The 14,823-nt window shown below is 37.2% G+C and overlaps 1 protein-coding gene across 1 annotated transcript in view; it reads right to left on the reverse strand.

Annotated features, from left to right (window-relative positions):
• Positions 1-14,823, reverse strand: part of LOC120526187 (protein kinase C-binding protein NELL1-like) — a 1,449,010-nt gene that overhangs the window by 43,090 nt on the left and 1,391,097 nt on the right. The window contains exon 17 of the mRNA XM_039749219.1: positions 5,327-5,520. Coding sequence (XP_039605153.1) covers positions 5,327-5,520 — 194 coding nt within the window. The remainder of the gene's footprint in view (positions 1-5,326; positions 5,521-14,823) is intronic.

Below are 14,823 nucleotides of genomic sequence, written 5' to 3' on the forward strand. Positions count from 1 at the left end.
GAGATGTTTAAGATACATAACCATCCACCTTAATATAAAGATTAATTTGGTATCTGATAATATAAAGATAAGTGTCTGTGTGTCTGTCTGCGTGTCCCTCTAGGACATACAATCATTCCAATAGATGGTGAATCAAAAACATTTTTAGTAATAAAATGTATTGCATCTCGCATTCCAAAAGGTGGCACATCACAAACATGAACACTGGTTTTATGACTCTCATACAAAATGACATATAAGATAGACATATGAACAGCATTCTGGAATGCAGAAGTTAAAGCTAAAGTCTACATTGATTGCTTAGATTTCAGTTCATCACAGATGGTAGCATGTCTAGTGTTTTCATTTTTTAATACCTGATGTGCCAAATCAGCGCACGATTTTCAGATAATCAAACCATCCTTAGAGAAACACCTAATATAATGCAGTTAATGATTTGCTTCCTGGTATACCTTCAGATTCCACTTAATAATCTTAGTATTAGCAGACTAAAGTGTAAAGTAGAAACTCAGCTCGGACACCAAAAGGGACAGTCATGCACACATCTTCATACTGAGCCAGACGAGTCTCCAATAAATTCTAACATTAACAAGTCCTGCCACCTACTGGTTTAAGTCATTGACTAAAATGAGCAAGCGTGCAGGTACAATAAATAGTAAGTTCATTATTGCTAAACAGCTGATTCTTATTATTCGATTTTGCTTTATACAATCCACATATCATATATGGAGGAAATATAATTTTCATGAATAAATTTGACTTTGGGCTGTCAAAGGGGAAACTAATTTTGATATCACTAGTATATGTTTTGAGCATTTTTGGAAAGATGTGTGTCCATGTATTTGTGATGACATTTGTCAACATTGTAACATACAGTATTTACAGTTAGTATTTCTATTGCGGACCAAGCTTGTGTGTGTTCATCAATTTGTGTCAATATTCAGGTTTTTATAGCTGGTATATTTGCTGCCCAGTAACAAAAACTTAAAAGTTGAGTAGAGCCATGCCACCTTCTGCTTTAGGTCATTGTAGGGTCACCCTTTGGATTTGTGGATGTTTTGCATTCCAAATAAATAAGGTTATGATTGAATCTGATTTCTTAACAAATGATTTGCTAATGTATATGGGGATGCTTTGAAATAGAAAAAGAAGCTTGGGAAGGATATTCATTTTGAGAGTGTTAATTCTGCCTGCTAAAGTGAGATGGGGTGTAGACCACCTATGCACGTCTTGTTTAAGTTTTTCCTTGGAGACAGCAAACTTTGTTGAAAAAGAGCTTTATATTTTGTTGTGATGTTCACCTCTAGGTATTTAAGCTGATCTGTGATGATAAAAGGGAAGGTGTTTAATCTGATGATGTGTACTAGAGAGTTGAGTGGAAAAAGCACATTTATATTGAAGTTAATTTTGAGTCCAGATATCTTTTGAAATTCTACTAGTGCTGTTAGGACTGCAAGCACAGACATTTGTGGGTCTATTATACAGTATATAGTGCCATATCATCTGCATATGGTGATATTTTTTGTTCAAGTCCTTCTCTGAGAATCCCCTTTATCTCAGATGCATTTTGAAAGTGAATAGCCAATGGTTCAATGGCGATTGCAAATAACAGTGGAGACAGTGGGCATCCTTTTCTGTTACCACATTCTAGTTTGAAGTAGTCTGAACTAATGTTGTTAACACACACTGAAGCTTCTGGACTGTTATACAGTAGTTTGACCTATTCACATACATTATGTTGAGGTTTGAAGGTGTTAAATCAAGGAAAATACGAATATGATTATTATCAAATATAATCTCTTGTTTCAGTCTGAGAAGTGACATCAAATTTACTTAAGATTGTGACATGTCGAAATGGACAATAAGGCTTCTAGGTTTTGAGGCATTCAATCCACGTACAGTGGTAAGCTGCTGATATCTCGATGTCTGATTTAAAGTCCTCTCCAATTATTTTAGAGAATAATTCAGTTATGATTGTCACTGGGTTTGGACTTTCACAGTTTTCAGGGAGACCTTCGATTCTGATATTATTTCATTTGTTTCCATCTTCCAGCGCAATTGGTCTGTCTCCAAGAACTTTGAATTCGTATTTTGTAGTCGTTCCTTTTTGTCACCAGCAGATGCCAATTGTTCAACTATTTCAATACAAGTTATGAACATTTGTTTAACGTCTTCAAACTTAGTGTCAAGTGCTGTAAATTTATTCTCAAACTTACTCCCATATTCCTGTATTTTATCCTCAATTTTTTCTAGTATACCTTTAAAGGTTTCCTCAAAGCAATTACATTTCTCCTGGTCTTTAACATCCTGAAGCAGCTTCTCATTTGTCATGTTTATGTTATTTATATTTTTCCTTATATCATTTGTATCCTTCTTTATATTACTCTTTAGTTCCTTTATATTACACATTAGCTCTTTTATGAACCACCCCGCTTAGAGTGGTAGTTATTGCAGTAATCACTGCAATAATTGTTACCTCTTGTGGTTCATTTTGGTCTTCGTGCTCCGCGGGTGGAGTAGCAAGCCCAGTTGGAGTCTGTGCCACTGACTCTAACTCGCAGGGCATAGTTGACAGTGTGGATAGTAAGTCCATGCTCAGTTCCAATGTACCATCTGGAGCTGATGAGTTCTGCTGGCCCAAGTCACTTGCAGTTTTGCCCCCACTTTTGCTCTTGGCCGAAGCCAATGCTACAGCGTCAGATCCCTGGAGGTCTTTTCTTTAGTCTATCTGTTCTAGGTCAGTCTCTGGAAGGCCATACCTTGAACTTGAGGCCTGTTTAGGCTTAGATGAAGCTTTAGATGTGTTATCTATTTACTTCTGAGCTTTTCTTCTGCTGCTCATGCTTGTATATCCTTGCATATACTGTAATTAAAGCCCCCTCGGGGTAAGTAAATACAGGGTACCTTGGGATAATAGTAAAAAATAAGGGTAAAGTAAAACACCTGCTATCGGAGTTTTGTCTCAGACGTCTATCTACCGTAACAGACCAGACAAATTTTGTGGAGAACTGATTATGTTTTTATCAAATTCCACTTATACATTTTCAAATTTAAGTTCCAAATTTATAAAGCCGTCCCCAAGCATAGCCAAAACACTGCTCAGAAGTTCACAAAATCTGGCAGACGCATTTAGGACTTTTTGTGAATTTTGAGTTCTATTTAAAGCTACAAACTTCTAAATTTTCAAATCTAGTAGTCACTGCAACTAAACTCTAATAAAGAAAATTAGACATATCTAAATGAAAGACCTGTGTGTGTATGTAGCAATCTGCTTTGCTCATGCTCAACCATAGCCACTAGATGGTTCTTGCATGCACTTTTAAATATTTTCAACGCTTGCATGCACCTTGACTTCTCACTAAGACTTGCGTGCATCAAATGCCAATGTGCAACCATGATGTTGTGCTAATGATACAGATGAAGAGACAACGTCAAAATGAAGCAAACGTTGCGGCTCAGCAACCTGCAAGTGAAACACCTTAGCAACAGACGGCAAAACTTGAAGTATCTGGAGGTATTTTATCAAGAAAAATATTAATAGGACTCATATGCCAGTGATGCAGCTAAGATATGGTATTGCAGGTATCTTCTTATGAAAGCCAGTGGGGCAACAAACACAGGTGTGTCTATATCCTCTGCACTGGGTAATTCTTAAGAGTTAGCTGATGCCTCTCAAAGTTCACGAACATAGTAAAACTGATAGGGAGTCTTCAGGTTGTTTTTTGTCACCAAGACCACACGCAGCTAGTTTATTATACTGATTTTGAGAGTTGGGGATGCCACTCATAAGACCATCTCAGCTGCGTGAGGCAAGGTGCAGGCTTCTACTTCTCTAATTGTTAACATCTTAAATTTAGCAAGAAATTAATGCAACATTTTTCTACAGTAATTTCAGATGAACTGATCCATCAGTTTTTCAAATTTATCTGTAAAAGCTGAAGTCCAAAAAATGTCTTTTTATTAATTACATGAAAAATGATTTTTTTAACAGATTTAAATTTAAATGGACTAAAACATGAAGAATAAACATAGCTGGTATTGCATTTTGCATATATTTTGGTCACACATTATACTTTTGTTATAAATAAAAGACATACCCACAATATTTTTTGTAGAAATAATTGTATAGATGTACCTGTTTAACATTCCTCCCAAAGCAGTGCCAATTACATTATGAGCAGTTTCACTTAATTAGTTGCAGAATCATTTCAGTAGGCCACTCCAGCCACAAATTGGAGGAAATGCATTCTGTATTCTCTTAACATTGAAATCCCAATAGTAATAAAATATAGTAGTCGGTCAGATTATTGGTAATGTTAGATGGAAAACTCTACTTTTAACAGTTTCACTAAATGTGCTACATATTAATATCCAAGAATTAAACCCTGTGGACTGTTGTGTTCAGTATTTAAAAAAAAAAAAATAAGCTGCTATAGATACAAATGAAGTGAGCTCTACTTTATTTTTTTAAAACATACATTATTAAGTACTATAAAAATATCCATGAGAGATTAAAAAAACACAATCTGTCTTAATGTTCTCAGGAAGCATTAGCTTATAAAATCATTCACATACTACAACATTTCGCCTTTCAATGAACTTTAAGAGAAGTATTATAAGGTGCATACTGAGCATAATTCATGCTAAATAAAATAATTCAAGTTTAATAAATGCATTTGCATGTTTAAACCATACTTTAGATAGCAATTGTTACAATCTCAAACTCTATTATATTTGTTGAGGTTTTATAAAAATGTAATAGTGTACTGTAAAGTGTCCACATATTTAACACTAAAGAATTTAAAAAAAAGTTTTTGTCATTTTTCTGCCCAACACATAAACATGCTCTAAAAAAATTGTCTGCACTCTATGAATGCAGGTTATACTTGGGTAAGCGGTATAAAGAATTCAATATTTGTGTTTCTGAAGGGAAGCAGCTGCTCTGTATTGAACACAATATGAAAATTCTTCAGTGACTGATCATACTGTCTGGCTGGGCATTCATTTTTAAACAACTGCACAATAATATGTATCTAATATAAAACTTGCTTTTCAAAATACACCACAATTTTTATTACAATAAAATGTATTTGAATCTTACTGAGGTCATAGGACATGCAAACAATTCACAACAGTAATGAAAGTTTGAAAAAACAGATATTCAAGATGATGGATGTATGAATACTAAAGGAAAAACTGAATCAATAGTTCAAGTTTTAGTGCCTACATCCAGTAATACTACTTAACAATTTATGTTTATTGTTTAATGTTTTGGTGACAAATTAAAAAAGCCTGGAACTGAAAAAATAAGGAAACAAAATCTCACCTTGCATGAACACACTGAACATCTATCTTCTTTCAGTGTCCAGACCTGTCCATTGCGCTTCAGGCCTCCTTCATGAGGACAGTCCCCTGTGCAGGAAGGCCCAGAGGGGCATAGGCAGTCAAAGCTCCCCTCCAAATTCACACAGGCAGAGTCATTCCAGCAGCTGTGTGTTCTTGTGCTGCATTCATCAATATCTATAAGTAAAACAGTCCAATACTTTATGTTAAGTGATGAAGAACAGCAAACAATTTAGTTATAATCTCCTCAATTAGTTGTATAGTTTGAGGAAGGGACTATTTAGAAGAACAACACCTTATCTACTTTATAAAAGTATCATTCCTGTAGTGCCTAAAAGTGAAGTCCTGCATTAATGGGAGTGCTTTGTGTAACTGATAAATGCAAGTGTAAGCCTGGCTGTTGTGTCTTTTCACATGCATAGCTTCAAGTGCTGTAAGAGTTTTCTAAAAATCCGCAGACTACCAGTAATACAGAGGATTGCAGGCCCATAAGAGAAAAACAGACTTTCCAAATCATAAATGATCTTCATTTAACTTTCCCACACTATAAAACATTGACAGTGAGTTTATAGTAAATCACAGTATTTTACTGTAACATTACTGTATATTACAGCAAAAGTACAATACAGTGACTTCACAGTAAGTTGGGCCAAAATATAATGTGCTGTACCAGTTCACTGCTGTTGAATTTTCTGAATTTTTCCATGCTAACAGTAACAGTACAATTTGGTAGCCATTTATTTACTAAAATAATTTTAGTTTAAAGAAAATTTGTCTGTAACATAAAAGTTAAAAAACTAGCAATTCAGCAATCAGTCATCTGACTGTTAGACACATATACATGAATGCAATATCAATGTTTCGTACAAATATTTCATATTGTCTGATGGAAAAGAACAGATTGCTTTTGTGAGGTGACGAGAGCTACAGGTTCACCAGTTTATTTAAAAAAAAACATCATAAATAAGCTTCCATAACCTGAAAACATTTTCAGCTGACACAGAAAAATTTGTTTGCTAGCAATCTTTAAATTTTTGTTTCTCACAGTGCAAAGGTGCGAAGGCTCATCAGGAACAATTTATAGTGTTGCTGCAATGGGGGTGTTTCGTATGCAAATATACTAACTTTATGCAAACTTACTTTTCTGTGCCATTCTGACTTTACAGCAACACAACAATTACCGTATTCCAAAAACTATTATGACACTTTGAAACAATTAATTGATGCTCGCAGCTAAAACATAAATTAAGTGTAAGTATACGTGTATTTATCTATTTAAAATCATCATTTTAATCATTTATTGTATTACAGTTTTTTGACTGTGTAGCATGCGGCTGGGGCCCTGGGTGGCAGCAAAGCCTTGGACTCTCGCAGGGCTTCATGGGAGTTGGAGTGGGGTGCAGCCTTGTTGGGATCCGTAGGTGCCCCCAGGGGGTGCTGCACCAGGAGCTGCTGAGCCCTTATGGGCAGTTCTTCGGCCACACCCAGGAGGGCTGCTGGAAACGAGCAATCAAGCACCTGGAGCACTTCTGGGTGCCTTATAAAATGAGCCAGCAGCCAATACTCGAGAAGCCAGAGTTGGGAGGAGGAAGACGAAGCTTGACCAGAGGAGCGGATGAGAAGGAAAAGAGTAAAGGAAGAGTATTGTTTGTGTGCTGTGCTTGGAATGTGTTATACTTGTGGGGAACGGGGAAGGCATTTCCCACAAGGGAAAAATAAAAATAAACATTGTGTGCCTTGAACTTGTGTCCCACACCTGTTTGTGTCGGGTTCAGCTGGCGGTGCCAGCCTGGTGGGCCACAACTGTGAAAATACATAGTTGACGTAATGTATTTTTACAGGATTTTTTTTATAGAGTATTCACCTATTTTTCCCAAAATTTACTTCAGGTTGAGTTTTGAAGGTCCTAATTTTTTTCTCCTCTCCACCTCACTACTTGGTCGCATATTTGTCATGTATGTGGTTCTCTATGTGAATAAAACTTTCAAATGTTTGTACAATAAGACACGTTTAAAAAAATAAAGAAGCACCATTCAATTTTGGCTTATTTAGCATCATTTACAGAACAATTCCTGCCTCTTTGAAGAGAGAGAACAAAAGAAGGTAAGTGTATGTTCTCCAAATTCATAACATGGCACATGCTTTCTTTGTATGGCCTTGGCCAAGCTGAAAACTTCAAAAGTTATGGTATACTTTAGAAGTTCAAAATTTTAAGATTTTTGAGTCATTTATTTCTTATTATCATGTGATTGTTGCGGCTTTTGACCTCACCTTACCTTCTGGTATAAATATGGTGGCATGCTAGCTTTCCCTAGGTAAATAAAACTTGGTTACAAGGAACTGTTAGTGGTCATCAGCACAACTAAAAGAATTTATTATAGTTTATTGAAAGATTTCTTCAGTTTCAGCCATCCTACTCTCCTTTCATTTGCTTTTATATTATGACACATTTGGTATTTTGTTCTTACTGGTTTTGACTTCCTTTGTATTTCTTTCACTATTTTTTTTGTCTTCCTCCCCGCTGTCATCTCCTGGTCAGTTTTTATGTCAAAGCACTTAACAGAATTTAGTAGGGGTTCCAGATAAATGCCCAGAACCATGAACGGCCTGTCATATGATACATCTTTGTCTTGAGGTTATACCAGTGCATCACGCTCCCTAAATGGTGGAATCTTTTGGGTGACCATGGGTTAACCCAGGTTTCAAGCCAGTTACCTCTGGGTTAATTATGGCTGTATTGGCAATGTGCAGTATACCTCGGTGGATAAAAGAAATCTTTTCCTCATTAGTTAGTGGTGACTTCAGTGTGAAAATCAGGCAGTTAGGTGGTGATTGGTTCTTTTGGTTCCTTGACTCTCCTTTTGTTTTCCGGTTTACATCTTATAGTTTCTCCTTTTTTGTTTCAGTCACTCTGTATTTGTCTGTCTTTCTGGCTCCTGACTACTTGCTTATTCCATTTGATTATTCTCTGGAAAAGCATTTTTAATCACCTTTAGGCAATCTTTAGGCTCACAATACATACCCAAATAAATCATGTAATGAAGCAGAATCTATCCAGCTTTCTTGAAGTATTTGTCTGGGTGCAAGGTGGCCACTTACTTTGTGTCTATTCAGTCAATCTACTTATTGGATGTCTCTTTGAGATCTGCGATAACCAAGGAGCTGGTCATAGACTTCATTAGGCAGGAAGGAGACAATTATAAATGTGTTTGTGTACTGATGAAGCAAAAGTGATAGAGCATTATTAAGTAAAGGACCAAAAAAAGAGACATGAGACAGAAAAACAAGCAAAGATTCATAGCCGAGAATTCCAGTAAACACTATCCTTAAGCCAAAATCAAAAACCATAAATTGTAGTTGAAAATTGATCAGAAGTCATCTTGTGGTGTTATGGGTCCACAGCTCTCTGAGCAAAGGCCATTTTTTAAAATAATTAATCACCGCTCTCGTGGCGGCTTAGCGAGGGGGCGTTGGGCCATAGCAAGCCATGGGGCGATCTGCGGTGTGGGCGTTTCTCACCGAGTGCACAGGTGAGGGACTGCCCACATCCGTGATTGTTCCGATGGCTAATGTGCTGCAGCTGCTATGGCCCCTCACTGTTTAAAAGAAGCGCGAGTTGGTTGGGAGAGGAGATAGATCGGAAAAAGAGAGAAAGAAAAGGACGGAGGTTATAGGGAGCGAGGAAGTAAGTCGGTGCGAGAAAGAGAGACAAAAAGCGTATGGGTGAGCGAGCGAGAAGCCTGGGTGTTGGGCCTACACCCAGGAGTTAGAGTTGAAAGTTGATCCCGCTGAGCGAGCAGGCAGCGGGAGTGACCAAGGAAAGGCGACTGGCCGCAGAAGACCGGAAGGGCAGCGGGAGTCACGAGACTTGGTGTTGCAGTCATTGGTGTGGGCATCCTGGAGACCAAGGAGTCCAAGTCTCAGGCCTGGGATGAGTGCCAGACCGAAGCCAGGATCGGGAGTTCTCCAGACCTGTGTGTGTGCGTGAGTTAAAGAGGGCAGCTGCAGAGAGTGTCTGGCCTGCTGCAAAGCCCAACTGGGAGAAGCAGGTGAGACGCTAACAGAAAAGAAGCACCAGGCTTGTCATGGTTGTTTTTTTTTTTTTAAAGACTGCTTCCTGTTTGAACGTTTTAACCTTGATTTTAAAGGATTGTTTTTTGTTTTTTTTGCTATTTTAACCTCCACGTGTTTCTTTTAATGGATTATTTATTTAAAGAAGGTTATGAAATCACTGCACTATTTATTTGAACACTGTTTTTGTTGGATTTTAAATAAAAGCACTTTTTTACTTTTTACCATCCCCTTGCTCAATTGTTGCCTTCACTGACTAGCTCATCGGTGACATTACCGACGGTGTTGGGTTCAAGGGTTCCCAAACAGTAGATGGGAGTATGGAGCTGAACCCACATCGTCACATCTACCAAGAGCACTAACTAATAAACATATACTTGGATAGATATGAACTGTTATACCCATAAAGAATATTCAACTTACAATAACACTTCCTGGAAGAAAACTAAGATCAGTGCCTGTATTTATCAAGCATCTCTGAATTACTCCTAGGAATTGCACTGACTAGTATTAGTCCTACCTCAGAGTTGGGCATGGGAAGTATTAATTAAACATCCTACTCTTACTCCCAACTAGGAATAAGAGGTCAGATTTGAGAGTGAATAAACCTAAGGTGCAAACTGCCCCTCATGAAGATGTTTTGTACTTCCTTTGAAATCATGATGACATTTTGTAGTTTTCTAAGAGTATTGCTTCACCATAATAATAATCAGAGTAGTAGGACAAAAAGAAGGAAAACATAATAAGGTAGGATGATGTCCTAAGCTGCATGTAATTGTTGCTACTTAACAACAACATCAAGAATGATACTGTAAAAAGCACCAAGATGGAAAGACCAAGACACACATACACTGAATCACAGTAAAGTCTGATAACGGGCATGTTTATTTGGTATACTTTATTAATCCCAGAGGGAAATTTCTCTTTTTACACATAACCCAACTTACTTAGTGTTTTAGGGGCAGAGTCAGCTATTTGTACAGTGCTCCTAGAGCAGTTGAAGGGCCCAACGGAGTAGCCTTCCTTCTATCACTGCGGGAATACAAACCAGCAACCTTCGCAATACCAGCCCAGATCCTTTAGCCACAGTGCCACCACTATGACAAACAATTTAGCAATGAAAGATACACAGTGGTACTTTAAGAAGAATTACTTTTCTACTGTTATAGCTAAGGAAAATGCCACTTATAAATAACAGTAACTGAAACTAGTCACAGCTTATGCTATTCTGGAACTCACATTCACTCTTCCATTTTTCTGAATTGTTTTCTAGACTCACATGCTATGTCCCTCTCCATGATCCACCTTTATCTTCTGTGTGTCTGTATTTTCCAATGTTATAGTAGTCTGTGTCTGAATCATTAGAACCTTCCTGAATCTTGAACCTTCCTGAGCTGGTAAAGTGTCACCAGAATATTCCAGGGGGTTGTGGAATGCAAAGCTCAGTGTATCAGTGTGACATTTCACTATCATCACTCATCCAGCCCAACATATCTTCAGCGTACTATGATGGTTATACCTGTGTGATACTGTGATACTGCTTGCAATTCACATATGTGTGCTCATCCACACCAGGGGCAATGATCTTTATGTGCATGTCATCAATAACACCAAAAACACCAGGAAAACCACTAATACGCATGAATGCAGCTACTTCAACATTACCTCATGCAGTGGTGGGGAAGTGTATAATTCTGTGTTATTACCCCACATGTTGTAAAGTTTGGTTCAAAATTTGAGAAATGTTTGGTTGTCACATACTTAAATCATCATTAATGCAAAGCTGCATTTTTCCTGAGGCCAAAAAATGTCATATTACCTACACTCATTTTGGCAAACAGCACACGGCTTCTTTGTTTAGATGGTTTTATCACAAAGACATACAAGACTGATTATGAATATTATTCCACCACTGTCAAATCAATATGATTGTATGAGTTAATCATTGTTCAGAATTTCCCAAGCATTCAACCTTTCCAGGGACGTGTGTGTCGATCTATTAGTGACGTAGGACAGCTTATAAGCTCTCCTAAATCCAGGTGAAGTTAAGAGTAGTTTCTAAAATTAGGAAAATTGATAAAATACTTTTACTTCTGCTCCTAAGAGTTGGACCAAATTTATACCACTAAGGGATTTTGGTGTCAGTTAGGACAGGACTGAGATGATTGATAAATACGAGTGCAGATTCAGAATCCATGTGTTAAAAAAACCCTAGTTAAATGTAATTATTTTAGGAAACACACAAAAATTTTTAAGAAAGATGATCATAACAGCTTGATGGCAAGTGGGACCACTATCAAGATTGATATAGGAGGTTAGAAGTGAGTGCAACTGTCCAACAAATGAAGTCTAAACAATTGTGTAGAGAAGGAAACTGAAGCTGAGGGATTCTAACTGGGTTTTTCTAATTATTTGGTACTTAATATTTTCCCTCTGAATAATCCTCATGTGTGTGCTGTTCATTATAAACTTGTCATTTTGTATGCCTCTCTTGACATTATTCCTTGAGTGTAAAGATGTTAACGATGCTCTCCTTGTTAAACCATCTTTATTTTTCTTTCTATGAGATGTTTGACATTTGAAGAGGTAGTCAGATAACAGAAGGTAAAGTACCTGATTAAGAATTTCTGTTCTTGTAGCGGCAAAGCTGACACTGTAAACCTGCTTTTTTGGATGCTATAGTTAGTGAGATCTACAGGATAAAATCACAGATAGGGAAAGTTATGTCATCTAAATACTAGTCATTATAGAGAGCATCCAACCATTCATTTCCTGTTGTTCCAGGTGGGAACATAAGACAGGAATCTCCTCTAATAGAATTCTTTCATCCATTCACTTCTCAAACCTGCATGATCTTATTCTGGGGCCATGGGAAGCCAGGTTCTACACTGGCATCACTGGGCACCTCGGACTAAATGCAGATTAAATTTTGGATGCCAACAGGTATTTTACATGTAATTATTTGAGTTGCTTATTTTAATTAAGGCAGATCTCAGTGTCATATAATACAGAATCATTGTTCTTTTGCTAAAGCTAAAAATTGGAATTTATTAAAGAAAAGATGCATTTTTGAATGTAAGTATTAGAAGAGAATGTTGTAAAATTTCTGGAATAGTTTTATTATGGATTTTATTATATAAAAATTGAAGATAAATTTATAAATTTTAAATTGCAACAAATGCCATGAATTTCATTTTACTTTCATTAGTGTTTTATAAAATACAGTAAATTATATTTCATACATAATGAAAGAAAACTTAGTATTTAAAATATTATATGCATATTTACCATATTATTTCTAAGATGAACACAATTAAGCATACTGTATACCCATTTAATAGCAATTTAACTTTAATTACCTTCTTTGATTAATCTGCTAATACATATTATAAGTCGGTTTAAGAAGATGTAAGTAATACAAATACATGGCAGTTTAAATAGTAAACCCTCTATGCTCACAAAGAGTGTTCTGACCATTTGCAGTCTGGAGTGGGAACTGCAGTGTCTCTGACCGTAAGATCCAGTTTGGAAAGTGCACATAGCAGAAAAAGATCTTTGGGACCCCTCTGTCCTCCATTAAAGACGTCTTTATAAAGCCTTGCATACAAAAAGCCTATAGCATTGAGAAGGACTGCTCTTATGCCTCCCATGGTCTCTTTGTTGTACTTCCATCTGAGAAAGGTACATTAGCATCCAAACCAGTTCTGCAACATCTTCTGCTTATTGGCTGTCTGGATTTTGAACCCTGTGCTGCCCCCCTCCACTCAGTTTATTTATGTGGATTACATTTGTTACATCTGCTACTACTGTTGTATTTTATTATTAGTTGTAGTTATTATTTATATATGTATTACTTTTTCAAACTATTACTATCTATTAATTTACCTATTATTTATTTATGTGTTTATAGTATAGAACACTTCTTTAACTGTCTTGCACTTGTCTTGTGTTTATGCATATTTTGCACTGTGGTCCTGGGGAAATTTATTTTGTGCCACTCCATGCTGTAATACTGTGCAAGGATGGTATGGCAATAAAGCCATTTGACTTGAATATAAGAAATTAGGTAAAAAGTAGACTTCATCATCATCATTATCCTTATCAATTTAACAACTATATTCCGGGTTTACACAGTTCAGCCATTTGCATCCCAAATCTTTATCCTCCATCCTCCTTTGATGCAAAATGCATTTTTTCTCATGTTATATGCCAAAACCTCTAACTATGTCTCCTTTGGCCTTCCACCTGGGCCTCATCCCTTCCATTTTCATAACAATGCACCTCTTTATCCAATCATCTTCCAACCTTTCATTCAACCTTCTTAAACCACCTTAGTGTGTTTCCCATCAGCACACTTATTTCCTACACATTAAGTCTTTTCGATAGCTCAGCATTCTTTCTTCTGTCACTCTATGACACTCTATGCAGTCTCATCATTATTCATTCCAGCTCTGCTTCATGTTCTGCCTTCATCTGCCACATCTCACACCCATACAATGTACTACTGCACACTGAAGTCAGAATGGAAAACAGCTCCCAGAATTTCTAATCCGCACCTCTCACCCTTGCCATGTTCATAGCTATGTCTGTACTCAACATTAGAACTTTAGAAAGATCAATGGGGAGAACTCACTGTATGTTTTGATGCAGTGAATTCTGTGGTAATTTTTTAGAGTTTCACATTCCAGCAGGGTACTTCCTTTCCATAGGAGGCTACTGATCAGGTTGTTCCACGGATACTTAAACTAAAGAGAACCCCAGGGTTGGCAGGCATTTCAGTCCACTGGTAATTGAGAGGCCAATTCCACAGTGTATTCCAATGTGTGCCCCAGCTAGAGTATGCATGTAGATTCAGATTGTGTTGAAGATTCTGAGAATGTTCTAATTCCTAGGTTGCAAGTTCCAGAACTGATCAAGATTACATTTCAGAGTTGAATCTAGTTCTCAGCTGAATTCCAGAGCAGTAGCCAAGTAGAGACATAACTTCAAAAGCTTGATAATTTCTTTAGTTAATGGACAGAAAATGTTTTATGTCTTGACTGTCAAGGTATATTTGGAAACCCTTCCCTAAGGATGAAGTTTTGGGCTTTATCTCCTTTGCATGTAAAGTTTTCAAGTAATCGCTGTGTTTTTGTAAAACATGGCTTACAGCTAACATCCCAAATGCTAACGTGGAGCTACCCAGGTTTAGCACAGTTAGAGCGGACAGACACGCAAGTACCTGAGGGAAGCGGAATGGACCACAGGTCCACCATGCCCTCGACCCTCTGCAGTTCACATACCAGGAGAAGCTAAGTGTGGAGGATGCCATCATCTATATGCTACACCGATCCCTCTCCCACTTGGACAGAGGCAGTGGTGCTGTAAGAATTATGTTTCTGGACTACTCTAACACCCTCCAACCTCTGC

This window comes from Polypterus senegalus, chromosome 1 (assembly GCF_016835505.1).
Source record: "Polypterus senegalus isolate Bchr_013 chromosome 1, ASM1683550v1, whole genome shotgun sequence".
Classification (NCBI taxonomy): Eukaryota; Metazoa; Chordata; class Cladistia; order Polypteriformes; family Polypteridae; genus Polypterus; species Polypterus senegalus.